The sequence below is a fragment of the Pan paniscus genome, chromosome 9, assembly GCF_029289425.2.
Source record: "Pan paniscus chromosome 9, NHGRI_mPanPan1-v2.0_pri, whole genome shotgun sequence".
Taxonomy (NCBI): domain Eukaryota; kingdom Metazoa; phylum Chordata; class Mammalia; order Primates; family Hominidae; genus Pan; species Pan paniscus.
This window is the reverse complement of record NC_073258.2, coordinates 117,779,678-117,804,047: the sequence shown is the minus strand read 5'-3', so window position 1 is coordinate 117,804,047 and position 24,370 is coordinate 117,779,678. Positions and strand designations below refer to the sequence as shown.

The window sequence follows — 24,370 nt, the reverse complement described above, 5'->3', positions numbered from 1 at the left end:
ATCAATATTTGTTGAATATCATACTTTTTACTTAGGAGAAATAAGTAAATTATAAGACAAAAATTAGTAGTATAAATATTAGAGAGTTGATTACAGGGTAACAAGGGATCCTCCACCTTAAGGAACACACTTTTATTAAAAATGTTGTCCTGGCCAGGTGTGGTGGCTCATGCCTGTAATCCCAGCATTTTAGGAGGCCGAGGTGGGTGGATCACCTGAGGTCAGGAGTTCCAGACCAGCCTGGCCAATATGGTGAAACTCTGTCTCCACTAAAAATACAAAAATTAACTGGGCGTGGTGACGGGCGCCTATAATCCCAGCTACTTGGGAATTGGGAGGCTGAGGCAGGAGAATTGCTTGAACCAAGGATGTGGAGGTTGCAGTGAGCCGAGACTGCACCGCTGTACTCCAGCCTGGGTGACAGAGCGTGACTCCATCTCAAAAAAAAAAAAAAAAAAAAAGTTGTCCTAGATGATTTTTTTCTTTACTAAATATATTTTGCCATTGATTTTTCTTATAAAACCAAAGGTATATTTGCCCAAGGAAGACATTGATCCCAAATGATAATACAGTCACATCTAAGGTTGAAGAAGACCTTTTGAAAATTATACTTGGCCAGTTCAGTGGCTCACACCTGTAATCGCAACACTTTGGGAAGCTGAGGCAGAAGGATTGCTTGAGACCAATAATTTGAGACTGGCCTGGGCAACATGGCAAGACCCTGTCTGTATAAAAACATTAAAAGATTAGCCAGGCATGGTGGTGTATACATGTAGTCCCAGCTACTCGGGAGGCTGAGGCAGGAGGATCACTTGAGCCCAAGAAGTTGAGGCTGCAGTGACTTATGATAGCGCCACTGCACTCCAGCCTGAAGATGTTTTGGATTATTCAAAGGATAATTAATAATAATCTAAAAATGTTTCAACCATATCCTAGAACATATGCAAAGTAATAAGGGCAATTTTTATGTTTTGCGTCACAGCTTGAATGGCTACATTAAAAAGAACAATGTGGGCAGACTGAACAGAAAGTCATTGACTAAAAGCTTACTTAGCTTCTCTTACACAACCTACCTGAGATATTTTCTAGCAGGAGACTAAGTAGTTATCCTTGGCTGCTCAGACCTGCTTTGGATGCCCTGGGGAAATTGGGATGTGACTAGGTGGATCTGAGAAAGAGGAGGAAAAAAGGCAAAAGCCACACAGCTGAGGTGGTGATGCAGAACAGTCTTTTTATTATTATTATTATTATTTGTGACAGAGTCTTGCTCGGTCACCCAGGCTGGAGTGCAGTGGCATGATCTCGGCTCACTGCAACCTCTGCCTCCCGGGTTTAAGCCATTCTTCTGCCTCAGCTTCCTGAGTAGCTGGGACTACAGGTGCCCACCACCATGCCTGGCTAATTTTTGTATTTTTAGTAGAGGCAGCGTTTCACTGAGTTGGGCAGGCTGGTCTTGAACTCCTGATCTCAAATGATCCACCCACTTCGGCCTCCCAAAGTGCTAGGATTACAGGTATGAGCCACCATGTCCATCTAGAACACAGTCTTAAGAGAGAGAATGTGTGCATTCAGCTCACCCAGAGAACCAGGGCATTTGGAGTGTTCAATGTGTGTCCAGCAGTGCCTTGATTCCTATGTGACGGCAGAATTTATAATCAGCAAGTAATTTCCTTATTTGGGGAATTAGTAGCATGTAAATATACTACGATGTTGTCTTTTGGCATACAGAATTTCTGAATAATGCTCCTGTATCAACACTGCATGTACAAATTTAGCTTTTTTTCCTTTTTTTTTCAGAGTAGTAATGAGTTGGACCAATAAAAAGTGCAAAGCCTGGCTTTCTTCAAGTCCTCATGCTCTGAGAGTCTAAGTAACAACGTTGTGAGGCTGCAATTTTCTTTCAGGTTGCAGGTAAACTGCTCTGCAGGCAGCTTAAGTGTTCTTTGAAAATCACTGAAAATATGTGACATCTCACTGTTTGTATCACTCTCAGGTCAGACCTTAGGTCCTCAGACATTCTGTATCACTTCTAAAAGTTTCCAAGTTCCTATCACTGTCATCGAGAATAACTTGGTCTGCTCTTTTCAAATTCTGGAAACAGGACACAATGACATTACATAGGAAAATGTCTCGTTTTCGTCTTTGAATCTATCTTTTGCTTTTTCAGAAAAGGGTGAGTTGGTAATGATGGCTGATTAGGAGCTGGGTGAAGGGTCTATCTCTCTGCCTTTGTCTTGCATTACAGGGGCTCTGAGAATTCCACCCCCAAGCCACTCCTCTGAGTCTTCTTCAGGACAGGAACACAACACTTATAGGCCTGTATTTTGTTTTTTTTGTGAGAGGAGTTTTCACTGTGTTGCCCAGGCTGGAGTGCAATGGCACGATCTCGACTCACTGCAACCTTTGCCTCCTGGGTTCAAGCAATTCTTGTGCGTTAGCCTTCCAAGTAGCTGGGATTACAGGCATGCACCACCAAGTCTGGCTATTTTTTAAAGATTTTTGGTAGATACAGGGTTTTGCCATGTTGGCCAGGCTGGTCTCGAACTCCTGACCTCAAGTGATCCACTCACCTCATCCTCCCAAAGTGCTGGGATTACAGGTGTGAGCCACTTGTGCCTGGCCAGGCCTATATTCTTTTTTATTCTTTTTTTTTTTTTTTGAGATGGAGTCTTGCTCTGTTGCCAGGCTGGAGTGCAGTGGCACGATCTCGGCTCACTGCAACCTCTGCCTCCTGGGTTCAAGCGATTCTCCTGCCTCAGCCTCCCAAGTAGCTGGGATTACAGGCATGTGCCACCATGCCCAGCTAATTTTTTTTGTATTTTTAGTAGAGACAGGGTTTTACCATGTTGGCCAGGATGGTCGCGATTTCTTGACCTTGTGATCCGCCCGCCTCGGCCTCCCAAGGTGCTGGGATTACAGGTGTGGCCTCAGGCCTGTATTCTTAAGGGCCAGAAATACTTCTACACAATAAGCCATGATTCTCTTCTTGGTGCTATTTACAAGTGAAGCCATCGCAGGCACTTCATTCAGTCTTACTGTCTTGTTGTCTTTATTCATATGCTTCTGCTACCTGCTCTGTCCTGCTTTCAAGACCTCTCAAAATACTCTTCTTCCCTGGGTCGAAACTGAGCCTAGTGACCCTGAACTTAATGGAGAGACCACTTTTCCTACTGGCTCCTACCTTGACAGGGATTATAATACAATGGGGAAGATCCTAGGTTCCAGAGGTAGGTTGCCTGGGTTTTAATCCCAGTTCTATCACTTTCTAGCTCTATGACTTTGGCCAATTCCCCTAATCCCTATGTGCCTCATTTTCCTTATCTGCAAAATAGAGATATAATACAAACCATCTAATTAGGTTGTTGTGAAGATTAAGTGAGTTCCCTTAGGTACACTGTTTAGCATAACGCATGGCAGATTGCTATTTACTCTGAGTTTCTCTCAGAACCGAACTCAGTTCTTGGTACTCAATAAATCCTTATTAAACGTAAACATCTAAACTATTTTCCTTTTTGCCTGATGATCTCCTTTGATTACTCCCTTCTCTAATTTTCTATATTCTTTGTGCCAAAGAGGACTATTCTTCAAGGAGCTCTCCAGCAAGTCTCTACCAAAGTCTCAATCAGAAACACCATCTAGTGACCTCAATCTATACAGGAAAGGAGCGTAAGTGACATAACACACAGCACACAGCATATGTTCTGATCATTATTGAGGGACAAGAGTCATCTGCTTCTTCTCTGTGGAAATTAGAACAATGCTGCATTTTCTAGGTCCTTCCCAGAGTTGTTTTTGTTTTTGACACTCTTGAGAGAGTAGCAAAAGTTCTGATATTTGATGTTCGAATTACCTCCATTAGTGGAGGACACTCTGTGATCATACAGTCATCAGTAAGAATGGTTTCAGTGCTGCTCCTGCAGCTTCCACAGTGAAAGATTTTTTTTATTTGCTTTACTAGCCAGCTAAGGTTTCTGTTGAGACACCCAGGGAGATGGTAAAACTGCAGCTGTAGCTGGGCACGGTGGCTCACGCCTGTAATCCCAGCACTTTGGGAGGCTGAGGCGGGGGGATCACGAGGTCAGGAGTTCGAGACCAGTCTGGCCAACATATTGAAACCCCGTCTCTACTAAAAATACAAAATTAGCCGGGCATGGTGGTGTGTGCCTGTAGTCTCAGCTACTCGGGAGGCTGAGGCAGGAGAATGGCTTGAACCTGGGAGGTGGAGGTTGTGGTGAGCTGAGATTGCACCACTGCACTCCAGCCTGGGTGACAGAGTGAGACTCTGTCTCAAAAAAAAAAAAAAAAAAAACCCCAAAAACTGCAGCTGTGAAGCCCAGCACCAAAGTTATAGTCCCTGCTAGAGGCGCTGAGAGCCATGAAGTGATAGGAGAGGCAGGTCACACCCCATCATTTATCTGGGATGGAATGAGCTCAGCTGATGAAAGGGCTTAACCAATGCAAGAAGCCAAGGCCCACTTCATTCTTATCTTTATTTGCTAATAAGGGAGCCAATTAGTGTTTAATTGTGTTGGCAGTTTGGAACAGCTACCAGGGAATTGATCCAAGACCATTGTGGGATGACCCCTCTGTCCCATCTTAAGTCCCAGCCATTACTCATGGTTGGATAGGGAATTGGAGCACCAGGAGGTGTTCTTTGGTCAGCGAGTAAACACGAGTTCTCCTTCCACACATTTACAGTGCCCTGGGTGTCAGTTTTTAATACTGTGCATGCAGTGACCTGACAATAAAGTTCTACCATTGAGAGAGACATAGATATGGATGGATCAGGACTAGTCCAAAGGAATACATTTTAACATTGGAATATTCACAATCTTCCCTCCTTTCCACCCAGCCTGCCAAAGACTATTTTGTTGATAGTCTGATTTCCTACCTGCAACCCTCACCTAAAGCAGCTAAGTTAATCTATTTAATAAAGGGAAGGGGAGAGAGGAGGAGGAAGCCTGGGAGCTATGAAGGATGCAGGTAATAGGCAGGGGAAGAAAAAGAGATATGAAATTGCTGGAGTTATTAACTTGATGACCCTTAATGTCCTCGGAGAGTCACTAGGAAGGATGGAATTTTTATTATTTACTTATTTATTTTGCTTAACCGACTGTTGTTTAAACACGACGTGGTTCATTGGACAATGCGCACCACTGCTTCATCAGGGTTATACAAGCAACAGAAATAGTATGTAGGCACTCTGACAGACATCCCTGTAGAATTGTTCAGAGATGGGGGTGGTAGGAAGGAAAATGACGTACCTTCTTTGGCTGTCACCCACCCAATGACTGGAATGCCTGTTTGGACTGGCTTGTCCGCCCTTGAACACGCAAATCCTAGTTTCCCCATTCTCCTATATTCGGTGACAATTAGGTTGACTGTGCAGGGTGAGCTGGATTTTGTAAGAGGAAGGAATTTTACCGAAGAATTCCCCTGCGTTGTTACCAACTTGGTTACAGTTGCTTCAAGAGTGTAGCTATTCCTGCATTTGTGGCCTCAAGGGCTAAAGTGGGACAACGCTGGTATTTTTGGTGATGAGGAAACACTTTTTTTTTGTTAAGGGAGGTTGGGTGATCGTTGAACTGGGACAGAGGTCACAGTAGAGGTCACATTGGCCATTCGAGCGGCGGTGGGGGGTTGGCTTTGGGTCGGGCATCCTGCGCCCCCCACTCGGGAAAGGTGGCGGAGGCTTCGAGGTTGGGGGCCCATCGGAGGTTCCCACCGCCAGCTCCCGGAGGGGGGCACCCGGGAGCCAGCGCCTCAGGAACCGGGGCCCAAGCGGGAAGGTCGAGCCCGCCGGTGAGGTCACGGTTGCCATGGCTCCGGGCAGTGACGCGCGTCGGCACGTGACCCGCGGTTGCCATGGAGCCGGGCGCCGGGCGGCGAAGGCGCCCCGCCTCCCCGAGTGACGTCCGCGGCCCCCCCTTTCCCGCCCCCCCTTGCCCCCTCCCCCGAGCCGGCTCCCCGCGGCCCCGGAGGTTTCACTGCACAACAAGATGGCGGCGGCGGCGGCGAGCGGAGCTGGCGGGGCTGCCGGGGCCGGGACGGGGGGAGCCGGGCCCGCGGGCCGCCTGCTGCCTCCGCCCGCGCCGGGGTCCCCAGCCGCCCCCGCTGCCGTGTCCCCTGCGGCCGGCCAGCCGCGTCCCCCAGCCCCGGCCTCCCGCGGACCCATGCCCGCCCGTATCGGCTACTACGAGATCGACCGCACCATCGGCAAGGGCAACTTCGCGGTGGTCAAGCGGGCCACGCACCTCGTCACCAAGGCCAAGGTACCGGCGCAGGGGCCAGGCGGCCGTCGGAGCGTGGCGGGGCCGGGAGAGGTCCGCGCCCCCAGCCGGGGGGTCAGGGCGGCGAGCGCGGCGCGTGGTGGGAGCATTGGGGGCCGGGAGGCGGGAGGGGGCCGACCGCGGCGGGGCGGGCGCGGAGCTAGGGACACCTGGGACTCGAGACGGCGGAACTCCAAGCAGGGGGCCGAGGGCACAGAGCACCGGCGCCCAGGAGCCGGGCGCGGGGAGGGGTCCTCGGGGCTGAGGGCAGGCGGGTAAAGGGGATGATTGGAAAGAAGGGGTCGGAACTCCCCGAGGGCCGGGAGACTGTAAGCCCAGAAGACTCTGGAACCAGCAGCTAGGGAATCATAAGGGAATGAGGGCAGGGGCATATGAAATGTGGACCCGGAGGATGGGGAAAAACAAGGGTGAAGTGACAGACCCGGGCTTGTAAGGGGACCCAGGACGGCTGGGGCACGGACTGGGAATGTGCACGTCTGCAGGGCGCTGGGAGGTCCCAGGATCCTGGTGCCTTAAGACAGAGACAGGAATCCGCATTTGATCATCTAAGACTGATAGATGGTGCGAAGGGGATCCCGAGGAGACACGATTAGTGGAGGAGGCAGTGAGGAAAATGGGGAAATAAGGGGGAAATTGCTTTGCTTGTCCACAGGAAGGGGCCCAGGGAATGGGGGAGTGAGGTGGGGGTGGGGGGTGTCCCAGGTTTATGATGGCACTAGGTAGTCAGGGGTTAAACAATTTGGGAGAGCTGATTGCTGGTTATTTTTAGTTGTTGGAGGGTCGGGAATTGTGGGCTTTGTAGAACCCAGGGTGGGCTTTTACTGGTTGGGGGGAAGCTTGTGATTGAAGAACCCAGACACCGGGAGATTACACTCATCGAGCCCTTAGTTCTCAAAGGGATTTGAGGCGCTATAGGAGTGAAATTGGCCAAGGTCAATTAGGAAGCTATATATGTATGCATGTAAAATTCTTTCTTTGAGGAAATATGGTAGCACTTTCATGTAGCCTTCGTTGGGAGGACTGGAATCTAAGACATCAGGAGGAATCTTTTGGTTTTGGTGGAACCCGCAAAGCCCATTTTTACTCTAAAATTTTCTTTGCTCAATATCTTACTTGAATGAATACTTTTAATGTAGTCATTCATTATGTTTAGAACTGCAGCTTGTGTTTTCCCTCAACCTGAGGAATGAAGAACCCTTACAGCTGCTGCCGCCTCCTACCAAAGCCACATCAATTCCCCTCACCTCCTCAGCCTAGCCTCTGGTTGTCATGACCTACCTTGTTTTTGCTTTTATGGCAGTGGCTTGTTTTCTGAAGCCAGTGACTTATCTAGACCTTCTCTCCTGATCACTTGCAACCTGAAGTTCCTTCCCCACCATCTTTCTGCCTGAGGCTACAAGGGGCCCTTCTTACCAGGGTGTCAGGGTGGGTGGCTGTGGCGAATTGATTGGTCAGTTTCACTTCCTCTGGAGGGCCCTCTTCAGCCTTTTTGTCCGTTTTTATCACAGGGCCTCCAGTCTGCAGGTCAGAGCTGAATGAGATACCAAAGTCCAGGGCTCCCTCAGACCCTGAGGGGAAGTCAGGGGAAGTCGATTGAGCCAAGACTTTGGTGTGCTCCTCACTTGCCATCCTCACCGTGTTTCCAGTCCAGTTGACTATTAGCCAAGGCAAACTTACATTTACAAACAATATGCCTTGTTCCTTGTTTTGCTATTTCTTTCCTTTTTTTCTGCCTATTTTCTGTGTAATCACTTTGTGCTCCTGTGGTTATTTTGCTCTGACCTCTGGGGGATAGTCTCCATGAACTTAATTGGTTGCCTGGTTTATGGTTTCATGATTTAAAGAATTTTGAATCTTCCAGCCCTTGGATACACCAAAATATTGATAAAATCTGTTACAGACAGGGTTGAATGTTTTCGTAAATGTAATTGCAAACAGTTGATTCTTGGCTTTAATGTAAAAGAGACATTTCTATCTTCAGTAGTCAGCAAAGCCAGTGCCTAATTATGGCTGGTCTGCCCGCTTTCTAATTTTCATGTGTGTGTATGTGTGCGTGCGTGTGTTTTTCATAGTTTTTCTCTGAGACCTTGGTATCCTTTAGGACTGCAGCGTTTTAAACATTGGCTTGTTTACAAACGGGTGTCACTGTTTATGTTGGTTTTTATCTTTGATCATTTGTGGTATGCAGTTGTGCAATTCCTATGTATGGAAATATTCAAAGTCTTGAATGAGACTGAAATGGCTTGGACAATGAGTTGCATGTGTGAAGGAGCCACACCAGCATTCATTTGTGTTTCTGTAGCAGTGTGCAATTTCCTAGTTACAGTTACAAGTGCTATATCTTTTGCTGCTTAAATTACTCTGACTACATGAGTGAAGCTTAATTCACAAGGAGTTGTCATGTGCTCTGGGTGAACCAGGAGCATATTTTGGCCTGCTCCATGCTTCTCTGAATCCACTTTGGAAGGGGTTCTCAAATGCTGACAGCTTAGATGTGCCTAACAGCTGTCGACATACAGTACGATGGCCTATTAAGGTTATGGTTTGGTTATATAACGGTGGTGAAGGTGCATAGGTACTAGAAGTTGCCGAAGCTGCTGCTTCACTTAACTCAGGTTAATTTTTTTTCTCCCCATGCACTGCAGCCTTTATCTTACTTCTGCAGAGGGGTCATTTGGAAACAGAGAGTTATTTTTTTCCCCCATCTGTCTCCAGAATGTATCATTTGTTGTTTTGTTTTTTAGAGGTGTGTGATTTTTTTTTCCCCTTGTAGGAAATGGTCTGGGTTTTCTTATAACCATATATAACTGTCAGACAGAGGTAATTCAGATGATACTTGTTTTGGCTGAAGGAGGTTAGGTAATAGGTATTTTCTGAACATCAGAAATAATTATGATCCCCCTCCTTTTTTTTTTTTTTTTTTTAAACACACATGACCCATTCCAAGAACTAAGAGACTAAAGTAAACCTCATTTATTGAGTAGGATACTGCACTCCATCCAATACTGCGTGGTTAAGCTGGCCTTTTCCCAAATTCTGTTAACTCTCAAACCGTCTAGAGTGGGATCCTGGGATGAATAAAATCAGTAGAGAAAAGTGAAGCTTTTCCTATTTGGTTGTTGGTTACTTTTGCAGCACGGCATTCATGAGCTCAGACTTCATATTGGCAGCACTGCAGTGCTTAGAGCGGCACTGCAGAACAGTTACCAGGAGAGAATGTTCAGCTGTGACATACTTTGGTTAGTAGCTCACCCTGGCTGTCTTTGTCCTACCTGCTTTGATTTCCTTTTCTTTGGAAGAGCCTTACTTAGCTTGAGGTTCTCTGGCTCTGTTTTTTTTTGGTAGGAAACTATAAAGTATTAAAGATATTTTTAAAAAAGAATGTTTTCTGCTCTCAAATTGCAGGTAGTCTGTTGCCTGTGCCTAATTATACCTTCACTAGTTGGATGATTGGGAACAAAGAGTAGATAGATTTTGTATGCATTTTTTTTCCTTTTTTAAAATACTGGGGCAGGGTCTTACTCTGTCACCCAGGCTAGAGTGCAGTGACACTGTCAGAGTTCACTGTAACCTCCAACTCCCAGGCTCAAGAGATCCTCCTGCCTCAGCTTCCTAAGTAGCTGGGACTACAGGCTTATACCACCACACCAGGTTAATTTTTAAATTTTTTTTGTAGAGATGGGGTCTCATTATGTTGCCCAGGCTGGTCTTGAACTTCTGGACTCAAGTGATCCTCCTGCTTCAGCCTCCCAAAGTGCTGGGATTACAGGCATGAGTCTGTAACCCAAATGCTTGGCCCATATGCATTTTTTAAAGTATGCATGACTATAAAAGCCTTTGGCCAAATACGTTTAAACTATATTTCAACAAATATATATCACTTGCCTGTTATTGGTTTGTGGTAAGAGTTCCAGCTTTGGATAAAGCAACCTGAGTTTGAATCTTTTGCTGCTTAATAGTTGGATATTTTTAGGCTGTGAGAAGTTATTTAACTTCTGTGTGCTTGGGTTTCCTCATCTGTAAAGTGGGATGACAGTAGTACTTACCTCACAAGTTTAGGTGTTATGAAGATTAAAGAAGATAGCGTATGTAAAGCTCTTAGAGCAGCATGGTGCCCTAATAGCATGACGTAAATATTACCATCATCATCATCGTTATCAGGTGTTTTAGTAACATAATAATATTATGGACATAATAATAGTCCTCCTTTTTTTGCTTCTCACCCCTTGGGCACGATTCATGAATGCATATGCCATTAGTTTTGTGTAGGTAGATGCCATCCTGACGATAGACTTTCATGGTAAAAAAAAAAAAAGTTTGCTACTATTGCAGGTGCCACTTTGAGATAGTTGGATTTAATTTGTATAGGGTACAGGCTGGCTAATCTCGTGAAATCGGCATTTTAAAACATAAATTTTCATTAGTTAAACTTTTTTTTTTTTTTTTTTTTTTTTAAAATAGCAATGCGACTTGTCTAATGAAAACTGTGACCAACACTGGCTTTTGCTTTGGGCTGCCTTGAATTTTCAGTGTGTTTTGTGTAACTAATTTTTGTTATGTTGATGATGGAACAGAGTTGAGTGCAGTCTTTTCTCCAGAGGTCCACTTAAATTAGGTTTAAGTGAAATGTTTAAGAAATGTTCCTGCAAGCTTAAGGACACATTTGCCCTTGCGTGCACAGGCAAAGGCCTTAGACGGCCAAGGTCAGAATTCTTAACTTTAAATATTACACAGAGAAGACATTTTGCCCTATGACCCCTTTCCAAATATTGACTAGCCAGACACATCGGTGTGGTTTAGTGCAAACTCATTTCCATGAGGAGAACAAGTCAAAGTGGGCTAAAAGCATTATTTTCACCTCTAAAGAAGAGTTTAACGAAGCACATGAGATGATGCTTTCACCCATTAGAAAACTGAAAACAAGATTCATTTGGTAAGTAGGAGAGAATTATGTCAAAAAGAAATTGAAAGCAAAATTTACATTAGATACATTTGAGGAAGATAGCCCCATCCCTAGACAATCTAGAAATGACTATTGAAAGATGATTATGTTCAGTTTGATACAGTGGTGATGGGGTTGCTAAACGTTTTTGAAATTTTGTAAAGAGCTAAGAACTGATTGAGACTAGTCTCTCCAGAGTCAAAATACCAGTATTCCACTTTCTACATGAAAGATGTTTATTTTAACATTTTGACTTTGGTGCCAGCTCCCTAGAAAGTCATAGATCTCGCTCAAGCCAGAGGTGCCCAGATTAGTTATTTCTGTGCCAGAAGTGCTGTTTTCATTTTTCAGGCTTCAGTCTGGCTAATGTTTTCTAGTTCATCACATAAAAGAGAACAAAATGGATGCTTTGAAAAGAAAAAGAAATGCTTTCTACTCACCAGAGCCACTGTAACTGTAAAACAACACCTAAGACATCTGCATAGAGATGGAACCTTTCCCTTAATCATTTATTCATTCAACACATTTATTGAATGAAAATTTTTTGTCAGGTTCCATTCTAGGGTCTGGAGTGCACCAATGAACAAGGGAGACAAAAAGCATCTGCCTTTCTGGAGCTTTCTAGTAGAAGGAGACAGTCAAGGGACATGTAAAAAAAATAAAAATTTCATATGGGAATGAATACCAGGAAGAAAATAAACGGACTAGATAATCCCTGGGGAGGGCTGCTGCCTCAGATAGAGTGGTCAGGGAAGACCTTTCTTTCCAAGATGATGATATTTGAACTGAGACCTGAGTGATGAGAAAAAGCCAACCTGGGAAGATTTGGAAGACAGAAGATTCCTTACAGAAGGAATGGCATGTGCAACGGCCATGGGGCAGAAGTGAGCTTGGTTTGGTCAAAGATTAGACACAAGGTCATGATGCCATGGTACCTTAGCAAACAAGTGGAAGGATGGGAAAAGATGAGGCCAGTCATGTAGGAGGGGCCAGATCATCTGGGTCTTATGGCCATTTTATGGAATTGGGTGTGACACGGGGGTGACATCAGAGAGTATCAAGCAGAGCACTAATATCACCTAATTTATGTTTTTAAAACGTGGCTGGATGTGGTGGCTCATGCCTGTAATTCCAGTGCTTTGGGGGGGGGATGAGGCAGGAGGGTCACTTGAGGCCAGGAGTTCAAGACCAGCCTGGGCAACATAGTGAGATCCCATCTCTACAAACAATTTAAAAATTAGCTGGGTGTGGTGATGCGCACCTGTAGCCTCAGCTACTTGGGAGGTGGAGGCGGGAGGATCACTTGATCCTGGGAGTCTGAGGCTGTGGTGAACTATGGTCACACCATTGTATCCCAGCCTGTGTGACAGAGTGAAACCCTGTCTCAGGAAAACAAACCAAAACAAAAACAGCAACTCATGCTGGTTATTTTATGGTTAAGAGCAAGAATCCTTTTCTGATGCATTTCTTGGCACAAGGGAGGAGTTCAGTTTTAACAACTTATATTCTTTCTCACTGTAAAGGAATATTGACATAAATTGCACATAAATTAAGCATGATCAACTAACAAGTATTTGTTGATTTATCGGGCATGAAAAAGACCTTAGAGAAGTTCTATTCTAGTTCTGTCTTTTCCAGAGTCTGGAAAGACAGACTTAACAGAATTTATAATCTCAGGTTTTGCCTGGCGTGGTGGCTCACGCCTGTAATTCCAGCACTTTGGGAGGCTGAGGCAGGTGGATCACCTGAGGTCAGGAGTTCAAGACCAGCCTGGCTAACATGGCGAAACCCTGTTTTTACTAAAAATACAAAAAATTAGCCAGGCGTGGTGGTACATGCCTGTAATCCCAGCTACTTGGGAGGCTGAGGCAGGAGAATTGCTTGAACCCAGGAGGCGGAGGTTGCAGTGAGCCGAGATCGTGCCGTTGCACTCCAGCCTGGGCAACAAGAGTGAAACTCCGTCTCAAAAAAAAAAAAAAAAAAGAAAAGAAAAAGAAACCTCAGGGTTTTACGGACTTTTAAAGTCATTTAGACCAATTATCCATTAGATTCATGGTTCATCTCTCTCCTCACTCCCATTTTCCTGGAGTCTTATAGGTAGTTAGTGGGGGAGCTGGAGTTAGAATCCAGTTATCACTACTCCTACTTAATTCTACCCTGACTTCTCTAATCACAGAAAACAGTGCCCTTGCCTTCTGAGCACTTGCTTTTTTACTGGGGAAGCGAGATACACCTATACCAATTAAAGTCTAAGATATTTGTCCTTTCTATAAGACAAACCAAAAGCGAGATGTCATGATGAGAGGAAACATTTCCGAGTAGAGAGGAAGAGTAAATATTCCAACCCTGTATTTCACCTGTCCTTTGGCATTATACCACTCTGTCACCTTTGCCACTAACCTTTAGTACCCTATGGGTCCACTGCTTTGCCTTTAAATCTGCTAGTCAGATGCCCCTTGGCATGACTGAGATATGAAGAAAATGAAAAGGAAAAGAAGTAAACACAGCATGCAATGACCATAAAAGTAGTCTGCCTTACGTAGTTTTCTCATGTCATTATATCTAGCTAACTCCTAGGGAATATTGATAATTATACATTTGTTCTGCTGGGCTGGTCTGATCTACCTTTGAGGGTATGTTTCTTAGATGGGCTCCTCACTTACTAAATGACTAACACTTTCCAGGGATGATGACATCTTATAACTCATTAAGAGAACTGGTCATCTAGATACATACCTTGATGACACAGGTGAGGGTCAAGAGAACCACTTATATCAAGGGTTCCTCTTTTTTTTTTTTCATTATCCTAAGTAAACACAAGAAGGAATTCTTCTTAATATAGTTTCAGTTTCTGGTCTGTGGGCTATGGCTGTTCTCCAGATGAATGATCTCACCTATCAGGTAGGTGAGTCCCTGGTTCCTCCTAATAGTGAGTAGCTTGGTCCCTTTCTGGGATAATAATGTAGTCATACAGTCCCGTGGATGACTGATAACATCAAGAGGGTGAAAATTATATACATTCAAATGGGCTTTTATCCTAATCTAATAAAACATTGCTAAATAAATGGCGTAGGCAATGTCCTTGAGAAGTCTCAACAGTCTTGAATGAATTAGCTTGAAAGACTTCTTTTGGATCTGTTCAGAATAGAATTGCGGAAGCGAGTACGGAACTGTTGGATGAGCCATCACTAAGTTATGTTAGGAACATATTTGTGTTTAGCAGGTGTGTGATCCGTGGTAGACAAGGAGCCTCTGGACACTGATGGTATTTTATCTCAGACTTAGGCTTTTCAAAGAGGTAGGAATCAGATTGTGAATACTTAGCCACATTTCCCAGAAGTTGAAACGGAAAGAGAAGCAGACTCATTGCCTGTTGAAGCTTGTCTGTGTGGGCTGAGCTCACTCAGTTGGATACTTTCGGCCAGTTATTTTAAACTAAATTTAGGTTTTGATGAAGTTCTGAAAAATTATCAAATTTCTGTCTAGTTTCAGCTCCAGCACATGTTTACCAGCAGTATACTTTACTTTTCATAGCTGCCCCCAGAAGAATTGAATGTGAAAATGTAGGTTAGTTGCCCACATTTCTTGAGACGGAATTTTTTGGAGAAGAAATTTTTTATTCCATTCATCCATCCATCCATCCATCCATCCATCCATCCATCCATCCATCCATCCAATAAACGTGCAAAATTATCAGAAATAGAAATGGATGATATATGGCCCAAAATTCAAAAGGTACAAAGGAGCATTCAGTGAAATGAAGTCTTCTTGCCACCCCAATACCTGAGTCACACAGTTTCTTAGTCTTTTTTTTTTTTTTTTGAGACGGAGTCTCACTCTGTTGCCCAGGCTGGAGTGCAGTGGCGCGATCTTGGCTCACTGCAAGCTCCACCTCTCGGGTTCACGCCATTCTCCTGCCTCAGCCTCCCGAGTAGTTGGGACTACAGGCGCCTGCCGCCACGCCCAGCTAATTTTTTGTATTTTTAGTAGAGACGGGGTTTCACCATGTTAGCCAGGCTGGTCTCGATTTCCTGACCTCGTGATCTGCCTGCCTCGGCCTCCCAAAGTGCTGGGATTACAGGCATGAGCCACCGCACCCGGCCAGCTTCTTACTCTTATAAACATTTATTAAGGGCATCTCTGGATTAGTCCAAGTGCTAGATGCCGTTTATTTTCTGACAGTGCTTTGACATACTTGAAATTTCCAAGCATAATTTTACTTAAAAGTAAAAAAAGAAAATACCTGGCCAGATGCAGTGGTTCACGCCTGTAATCCCAGCACTTTGGGAGGCTGAGGCAGGAGGATCACTTGAGCCCCAGAGTTGGAGACCAGCCTGGGCAACATAGTGAGACCTTATCTCTACAAATAATAATAATAAAAATAACCAGGGGTGTGGTGGTGCATGCCTGTGGTCCCAGCTACTCAGGAGGCTGAGGTGGGAGGATCGCTTGAGCCCAGGAGGTCAAGGTTTCAGTGAGCTATGATCGCGCCACTGAACTCCAGCCTGGGCAACAGAGCCAGAGCACTTCTCAAATAAAAAAGGACCAAAGAAAAATACCTAACCTAACTTATACTGCTCATTAGGATGGCACAGTGTGATAATCTAATGTAAGCCCTGTGGGGGCGGGAATTTTAATCTGTTATTCACTGCTGTATTCGTTATGTTTAGTGCAATGTCTGCAGATATTCATTGAGTACATGAATATAAGGATTAAAAATAAGAGCTGAGTTTGTTTTTATACCCTTAATACATCTTTGACTTTTACTATTGGAATTTCCTATCTATAGTTAAGATGTTAAAGAAAAGTAATTTTCTACTTTTTTCTCACAAATCTCTGAGTAAGGAGATTTCACAGCTTTTCTGGGCTAGTAATTGATTTTTGGCATATCTCAAACTTTTATTATTAGGAAGATCAGTGTATCTAAAGTAAGTCTTGCAATTTGAATTCAAACCCCTTAGTTTTTTTTTTTTTATATATATTTTTGAGATAGGGTCTCGCTTTGTCACCTAAGGCTGGAGTGCAGTGATGTGATCATGGCTTTCTGCAGCCTCCACCTCCTAGGTTCAAGTCATCCTTCTGCTTCAGCCTCCTGAGTACCTGGGACTACAGGTGCATGCCACCATGCCCAGCTAATTTTAAACAATTTTATTTTTAGTAGAGATGGGGGTCTTGCTATGTTGCTAGGCTGGTCTTGAACTCCTGGGCTCAAATGATCCTTCCTCTTTGGCTTCCCAAAGTGTTGGGATTACGGGTGTGAGCCATCACGCCTGGCCAACATCAGTTTTACTTTACCATAACATTGCTGTTATTTTTTGAATCTTTTTTATAATTTTATTTCTAGTTTTTCACTTTACAAGTTTTCTGTGATAACCATTGTTGTGCACGAGTCTTTGATGTACTTCTGATATTTTGCTCCGGATATATTGTTGAAAGGGAAATTACTGTGCCAAAGGGAACACATGCTTGTATGGCACCTAATATGTATATTGCCACATTGCTTTCCAGAAAGGCTGCACTAGAATTAACCTCCTGAGCAGTGTATGAGCAGGCTTGGCTCACTGCAAGCCACACTGGCTCTCTTTATCTTATCTGTCTCCCCGTCTACCTTTGTTGGCTTGGGGGTGTAGGGCTTTTAAGTCTCTACTACACCTCTAAACCTAGTCCCATAGATATAGTACAAGTCAGGAGAAGGTTATAGCAGCTGTGTAATCCATCTTTCCCTGTACCAAACCTGGAAGAGGAATGACAAGAATTCAAGTGTAAGTCTAACCTTTTTTTTTGAGGCAGAGTCTTGCTCTGTCGCCCAGGCTGGAGTGCAGTGGTGGGATCTTGGCTCACTGCAACCTCCGCCTCCTGGGTTCAAGCGATTCTCTTGCCTCAGCTTCCGTAATAGCTGGGATTACAGGTGCCCACAGCCACGCCTGGCTAATTTTTGTATTTTTAGTAGAGATGGGTTTCACCATGTTGGCCAGGCTGGTCTTGAACTCCTGACCTCAAGTGATCCATGCCCCCCCAGCCTCTCAGAGTGCTGGTATTACAGGCATGAGCCACCGCACCCGGCCAAGTCTAACCTTTTACTTGCTTTTTATAAATCATCATTCTCTCCTGATCTTTGATAAAGGGACAAAAACCCAAACTGGAGAAATTGCTGAAGGGAAGAAGAAAGGTTAATGAGAAACAGACTCTTGATCACCCAAACCATTGATTTTTTTTTTTTTTTTTTGAGATGGAGTCTCGCTGTGTTGTCCAGGCTGGAGTACAATGGCATGATCTTGGCTCACTGCAACCTCTGCCTCTCCGGTTCAAGTGATTCCCCTGCCTCAGCCTCCTCAGTAGCTGGGATTACAGGCACGTGCCACCACACCTGGCTAATTTTTGTATTTTTAGTAGAGACGGGGTTTCACCATGTTAGTCAGGCTGCTCTCCAACTCCTGACTTTGTGATCCACCTGCCTCGACCTCCCAAAGTGCTGGGATTACAGGAGTGAGCCATTGCACCTTGCGTCTCCACTGACTTTTTTTTTTTTTTTCTTTTTTTGAGACGGAGTCTCACTCTGTCACCCAGGCTGGAGTGTAGTGGCGCAGTCTCTGCTCACTGCAACCTCTGCCTCCTGGGTTCAAGAGATTCTCCTGCCTTAGCCTCCCAGGTAGCTGGGACTACGGGCGCCCACCACCACACCCGGCTAATTTTTTTTGTATTTTTAGTAGAGACGGGGTTTCACCATGTTGGCCAGGGTGGTCTTGAACTCCTACCTCATGATCCACTCGCCTCGGCCTCCCAGAGTGCTGGGATTATAGGCGTGAGCCACTGCACCCAGCCTACCATTGATTTTTAAATAACTATTTTTTGGTAAACCAGCGTGAGAATTTCAGAGATTAATAAAAGTTGTAAATTACTCCTCCCTCGTTTTAATGGTGAAAAGATAGTCAAGGAGATTGTGAAGGAGAAAGTTATATGAATAAATATGGTAATGCAGCAGTCCTATCATGTTTAAATTTGCTGTGTGCATTGTACTTTATGGGTTAAGAGATTTTCAAGGGTAATTGGGCCATATAGGATATTGTGCTTAGTATGTTGTGGGGTTATGACTGTGGAATTATCTGTGTTTTGGACATTTGGTGGTAACTGCTTTTCTTTTATCGCCGACAGAAGCCCTCCTATACAGTAAGTTTTGGTTATGATGTGCTTAGTTAATTGAGGGGAAAAACTGATAAAGCAGGAAAATCAGAAATATATATTCATGCATTAATCTTTTTTTGGTTTTTCTTTTTTATGTAGACGGAGTCTTGCTCTGTCGCCCAGGCTGGAGTGCAGTGGCATGATCTCGGCTCACTGCAACCTCTGCCTCCTGAGTAGCTGGGACTATAGGCACATGCCACCATGCCCGGCCAATTTTTGTATTTTTTGTAGAGATGGGGTTTCGCCATGTTGGCCAGGATGGTCTCGAATTCCTGAGCTCAGGCAGTTCGCCTGCTTCGGTCTCCTAAAGTGCTAGGCTTACAGGCATGAGCCACCATGCCTGGCTCATGCATTACTCTTTTAAAAAGTATGTATTGTGGAAAATTTCAAACATAAATGAAAGTAGAGGGAATAATATAATGAACCCCCATGTGCCTGTCGCTTAGTTTAAACAGTTGTCATCTTGTGACCAATCTTGCATTTATACCTTTCCCACTTCCCCGCTTTTTTCCTGGATTTTGAAGCATATCCCAGAATCCTTTCATTTCATCGGTAGATATTTTGGCATGTATCTCTAAATAGATGAAGATTCTTTAAACAAACAAACAAAACCAAACCCCAGGGCTGGGTATGGTGGTTCATGCCTGCCATCCCAGCACTTTGGGAGGTCTAGGTAGGTGGATCGCTTGAGGCTAGTTCAAAACCAGCCTGAGCAGCACGGTAGTAGTGAGGCCCCATCTCTACCAAAAAATAAAAATAAGTGAGCGGTGGATGGTGGTGAGTGGCTGTAGTTCTAGCTACTTGGGAGGTTGAGCTGGGAGGATTGCTTGAGCCCAGGAGTTCCAGATTACAGTGCAGTAAACTATGGTTGCGCCACTGCATTCCAGCCTGTGTGACAGAGACCCTGTCTCTAAAAAGGAAAGAAAGAAAAGAGGAAAGAAAGAAAGAAAGATTGATTAACACATAGGTTAATATCAAAATATCTTAACCTATGTTAACAAACATTAATATTTTTTGTTAATATTAAATATTAATGTTTGTTAACATAGGTTAGTATTTTGTTAACCTGTTGATGCAGGGCCAAGGCTTTTTCTTTGTATGCCCTAGTTGGAGTTCCTTAATTTTGTTTCCATTAAATACACCCATAATTCATTATCTATAATTTCCAGTTTTGTTTGCTTTTTAAAGCAGAACATGAATTTAATGGCATTTGTGAAGCAATATTAGTACAGCATCCCTCTTGATTTTTATGACTCCTTCCCAGTCTTTTATACTCATCTCATTCACGTCTAATTTACTATGTCTTTTTAAGCATTTGATGAAGTTTTCATAGAAATGTATCTCCTTAATTTTTCATCAGTTTACATTCTATTTAATTAAATTACATAACTGTAATAATGAGCAACTGGTATAAATAGGGTTGGGAAAAAAACGGTTAATTATTGGTAAGAATATAACTTAATAATGGGAGGCTGGGCCTGGCACGGTGGCTCATGCCTGTAATTGCAGCACTTTGGGAGGCCCAGGCGGGTGGATCACCTGAGGTCAGGAGTTCCAGGCCAGCCTGGCCAACCTGGTGAAACCCTGTCTCTACTAAAAATACAAAAATTAGCTGAGTGTGTTGGTGCATGCCTGTAATCCTAGCTACTCGAGAGGTCTGAGGCAGGAGAATTGCTTGAACCTGGGAGGCAGAGGTTGCAGTGAGCCGAGATCCTGCCACTGTACTGCAGCCTGGGCCACAGAGCGAGACTCCATCTCAAACAAACCAACCACAAAAAAACCAAAAAACTTAATAATGGGAGCAGCAGAAGCTTATAAGAGTAAGAGACAGCTGTTATTAGTTGGGGCCAGTTTGCATGTTGGGGGCATTGGTTGCTTTACTGAGACAAGGAGAAGCATTGATTATTTTGGCAGGTTGGTTGAGTGAAGGTGGGCTAAGAGAGCTTCTGCGTTAATTTAAAATAATAAAGAAGTCAAAGCTGCTAGAAATTTGAGGACAAGTTATTTTATAGAATCTTTTATTATTTATAGTGTGTACTTCGAGGTGGTATTTTTGTCCACTTATGTTAGAATTTGTGTGAACTGAGCTGAATTTGGTAATGAGTCAGTGGTATTAAAAACTTGGTGAAGAAACTGGCCAAACTCTTTAGTTTAAGAGGTTTATATCTGTTCACTGCTAGTGTAGTGTTCTATGGAACAAGTTGACATTTTCTTGTAGTAAGTTGTTTTCTGTTTCTGGCAGAAGCAATCTTGGTTCATATGCTGCAAGAAACAGAATTGTTTTTATTGTGGAAGACAGGAGCAGAGCTGTGTGTTTCTTATTAGGATGAGTTGGACACCTGCAGGATTTCTTCTCTCTTTCTGCTTCCTGCCTCCTGTTGTCTTTTCCTTCTGTTAGAATGTTCTAATATTGCATAAGCAGCATTCCGACAATAGTTGAATTTTTTTGGTACTTCATTTTTTTAAACCCTCAAAATAATGTTTTTAGTGATTGTATGTTCTTGGCTTACTTTCCATTTCTACATCAACAGGGATATTGTTATTCTAGTCAAATGGGGTAGTTGTATTCTGGCAATGATCTTTGGGTCTAAGTCCGCTGCAGAAACAACACTTTCATATATTATACCTAAATATCTTACATGTGTATGGTAATTCTGGGAGGTAATTAAATGTTGGGATGGTACTTTAGGATCTCTTTAAAGGATTTCACAGTTCTCAGGAATAAAATAACTTGTTTGAAGCATGTTACTCATTGGCCTTTGACCATGCAAAAGGGTAGCCAGTGATTTTAGCCTACTGCCTCTTCCGATCTCATTTTCCTCCTTTCTTTTGAGGCAGCAGCTGCATCCAGTGCCCTGCTCTAATTGAGCTCTTAGTAAAAGGGGTATTGTTATACCAAGTCACAACCTCATATAGCAGTGAGGTTACATCAATGGTTGTTAAGATTTTTAGGCCACGCATCCATTTTGGAGTCACATTAAATTTTGAAAACCAAAATTTAGTTGCATTACCTAAATTTCTCTTCCTTTTCTTATCCTGATACCAGGATAAGAATAGGTTTTCTGTTTTTCCAGCTCTTTGTGGAACCTTTTTGGCCCATCAGAGTTGCTTGCGACAATCTGTAGTTAAAGAACTGAGACTGGTGTGGGAATCGGGATGTTTCTGGTTCCAGTTTTTACTAGCCAGCAGTTTGACTTTGGGCAAATTACTTAACCTCAGGGGGCTTCCAGTTTCTCTTTAATTTATAATTTTTTCAACTGCTTTATTGAGGTACATTTCACAGACCATACAGTTCACCCAATTTTTTTTAAGTGTATTCATGGAGCTGTGCAACCATCACTATAATACATTTTAGAACATTTTCATTATCCTTAAAAGAAACATGGTACCCATTAGCAGTCACTGCTTATTTCTTCAACCTCTCCTCTCAGCCCTCAGCAACCACAAATTAATCTTTATCGATTTACGTCATCTGGACACTTCATATAAATAGAATTATGCAGTGGGTGTCCTGTTGTATTTTACTTCTTTCACTTGGTGTAATGCCTTCAAGGTTCATGCATGTTCTTGCATATTTTGGAATCTCATTATTTTTTATGGCTGAATAATATTATGTTGTATGGATACGCCACATTTTTAAAATCAATTCATGAAATGGTGGGCATTGTTTCTACTTATTGGCGATTATGAATAATATGGTCTTGAACATTTGTGTACAAATTTCTGTGTGATCATGTTTTCATTTTTTCTTGGGCATATACCTAGGAGTGGAATTGCTTGGTCATGTGGTGACTCCTTGTTTTAAGGTTTTGAGCAACTTCCAAACTGTTTTCCACAGTAGCTGCCCCATTTTATATTCTTACCTGCAATGTATGAGGGTTTCTGTTCTGTCTACATCCAAAACTTATTTTCTTTTTTTTGATTTTAGCCATCCTAGTGGATGTGAAGAAGTATTGCATTGCGGTTTTGATCTACATTTCCCTAATGAACAATGGTAGTGAGCATCATTTCATGTGCCAGTTGATCATTTGTATATTTCCTTTGGAGAAATGTCTATTAACATCCTTTGCCCGTTTTTGAATTGGATTATTTGTCTTTTTATTGCTGAGTTGTAAGAGTTCTTTATGTTTGGGATACAAGTCCCTTATCAGATACGTGATTTACAAATATTTTCTGCCATTCTGTGGGTTGTCTTTTCAGTTTCTTGGTAGTGTTGTTTGCAGCACAAGTGTCTTTAATTTTGATTCTCTAGTTTCTTAATTTATATAGTTGTTTTAACTCTGAAACTATATGTTTTATTGAGATTATTTCCCTCTGTGCTCATTCTGTACTTTCTCCCATTTTCATATAGCTCTCACTTTCCCAGGACGTTTTCTAGCCTCAAAGACTTTATTTTTTTAATGAATTTATTTATTTTGAGATGGAGTCTCGCTCTGTCGCCCACGCTGGAGTGCAGTGGCGCAATCTCGGCTCACTGCAAGCTCCGCCTCCCAGGTTCATGCCATTCTCCTGCCTCAGCCTCCCGAGTAGCTGGGACTACAGGTACCTGCCACCACGCCCGGCTAATTTTTTGTAATTTTTAGTAGAGATGGGGTTTCACCGTATTAGCCAGGATGGTCTCGATCTCCTGACCTCGTGATCCGCCTGCCTCAGCCTCCCAAAGTGCTGTGATTACAGGTGTGAGCCACCGCGCCCGGCCTCTAGCCTCAAAGACTTTAAAAACATCTGTCTATGTATTTGCCTCTCCAATACGTGTGTCTTACAAAATAATCAAACCTTACAAAATGTATAACAAAGAAAGTGAAAGTTCCTCATCTCTCCAGAGAAAACATTGTTAACTATTTATAACCAGATTTTTTTCCCATTCACATGGTAAAATTTTTTTTTAATTAAAAAAGGGAACATACCACAATCTAGTTTGCCGCTTGTTTTTTCATTTAATAGTATATCTCCAACATTATTCCATGTCAGTACACTTTGTCCTTGTCTCAATCATTTTAATGGCTGCAGAGTATTCTATTTTATGGATATACTATACTTTACATAGTAGCCTATTGATAGATTTTAGGGTTGTTTCTAGATTTTGTTTTATTTTTTTGAGACAGAGTTTCTCTCTGTCACCCATGCTGGAGTGCAATGGCATGATCTTGGCTCACTGCAACTTCTGCCTCCCATATTCGAGTGATTCTCCCACCTTAGCCTCCCAAGTAGCTGGGATTACAGGTGCGCGCCACCACACCCAGCTAATTTTTGTATTTTTAGTAGAGACGGGGTTTCACCATGTTGGCTTGGCTGGTCACGAACTCCTGGCCTTGAGTGATGCCCCTGCCTCAGCCTCCCAAAGTGCTGGGATTACAGGTGTGAGTCAGCATGCCCGGCCCAGATTTTATTGTTTTAATTACAAATTTTACATAAGTTGTTTCTGCACATTTATATTTGCACACTTGTGCTAGTGGTTTTTTTTTTCTATTCCATTTATTTGCTATTGCAGTATTTACTATTCAAAATACGTAGACTTATTTTAAAAAATAAAAGAATTTTATTTAGTGTGACCTAGAGTCAACGTCTCAAAAGTTATGTATTCTTTTCCATCATGATATATACAATGTTCTGATCTTCTTTTAAAGCCAGAGTCTTCATTTTCTTGGTAATTGTATAGAATAATTTACTAGAAGTGGAATGCTTGGATCAAAGTGTGAGTGCTTAAAATCATGTAGATGTTGCCACATCACCCTCCAAGTAAGGCCATGCCAATTCACTCAGCTTGAGAGTGTATGACAGTGATTTTTCTGTTCTTTTTAACCCTGGCAAATAGCCTTTTTAGGGAATTAATCTGACAGGTGAAAAAATGTCATTTTATTATTTGTAGTTACTTATTAGTGCATTCGAGCATCATTTAATTTGTCTGTTGGTTGTCTTTCTGCTTTGTCTACTTTTCTGTTGGGCTTTTGGCTTT

At 43.1% G+C, this 24,370-nt stretch overlaps 1 protein-coding gene across 10 annotated transcripts in view; it reads left to right on the top strand.

Annotated features, from left to right (window-relative positions):
- Positions 1 to 5,523: 5,523 nt before the first annotated feature.
- The window catches only part of SIK3 (SIK family kinase 3), a 251,912-nt gene continuing 233,065 nt past the window's right edge, over positions 5,524 to 24,370 (top strand). For 8 of the 10 annotated variants that reach the window (XM_063608271.1, XM_034933783.3, XM_034933781.3 and 5 more), the window contains exon 1: positions 5,985 to 6,272. In XM_063608271.1, the coding sequence (XP_063464341.1) occupies positions 6,000 to 6,272 (273 nt within the window). In that variant the 5' untranslated portion in view covers positions 5,985 to 5,999. Of the gene's footprint in view, positions 6,273 to 24,370 lie in introns of all 10 variants that reach the window. The other 2 variants (XM_055094871.2, XM_034933786.3) reach the window with 2 other exon arrangements.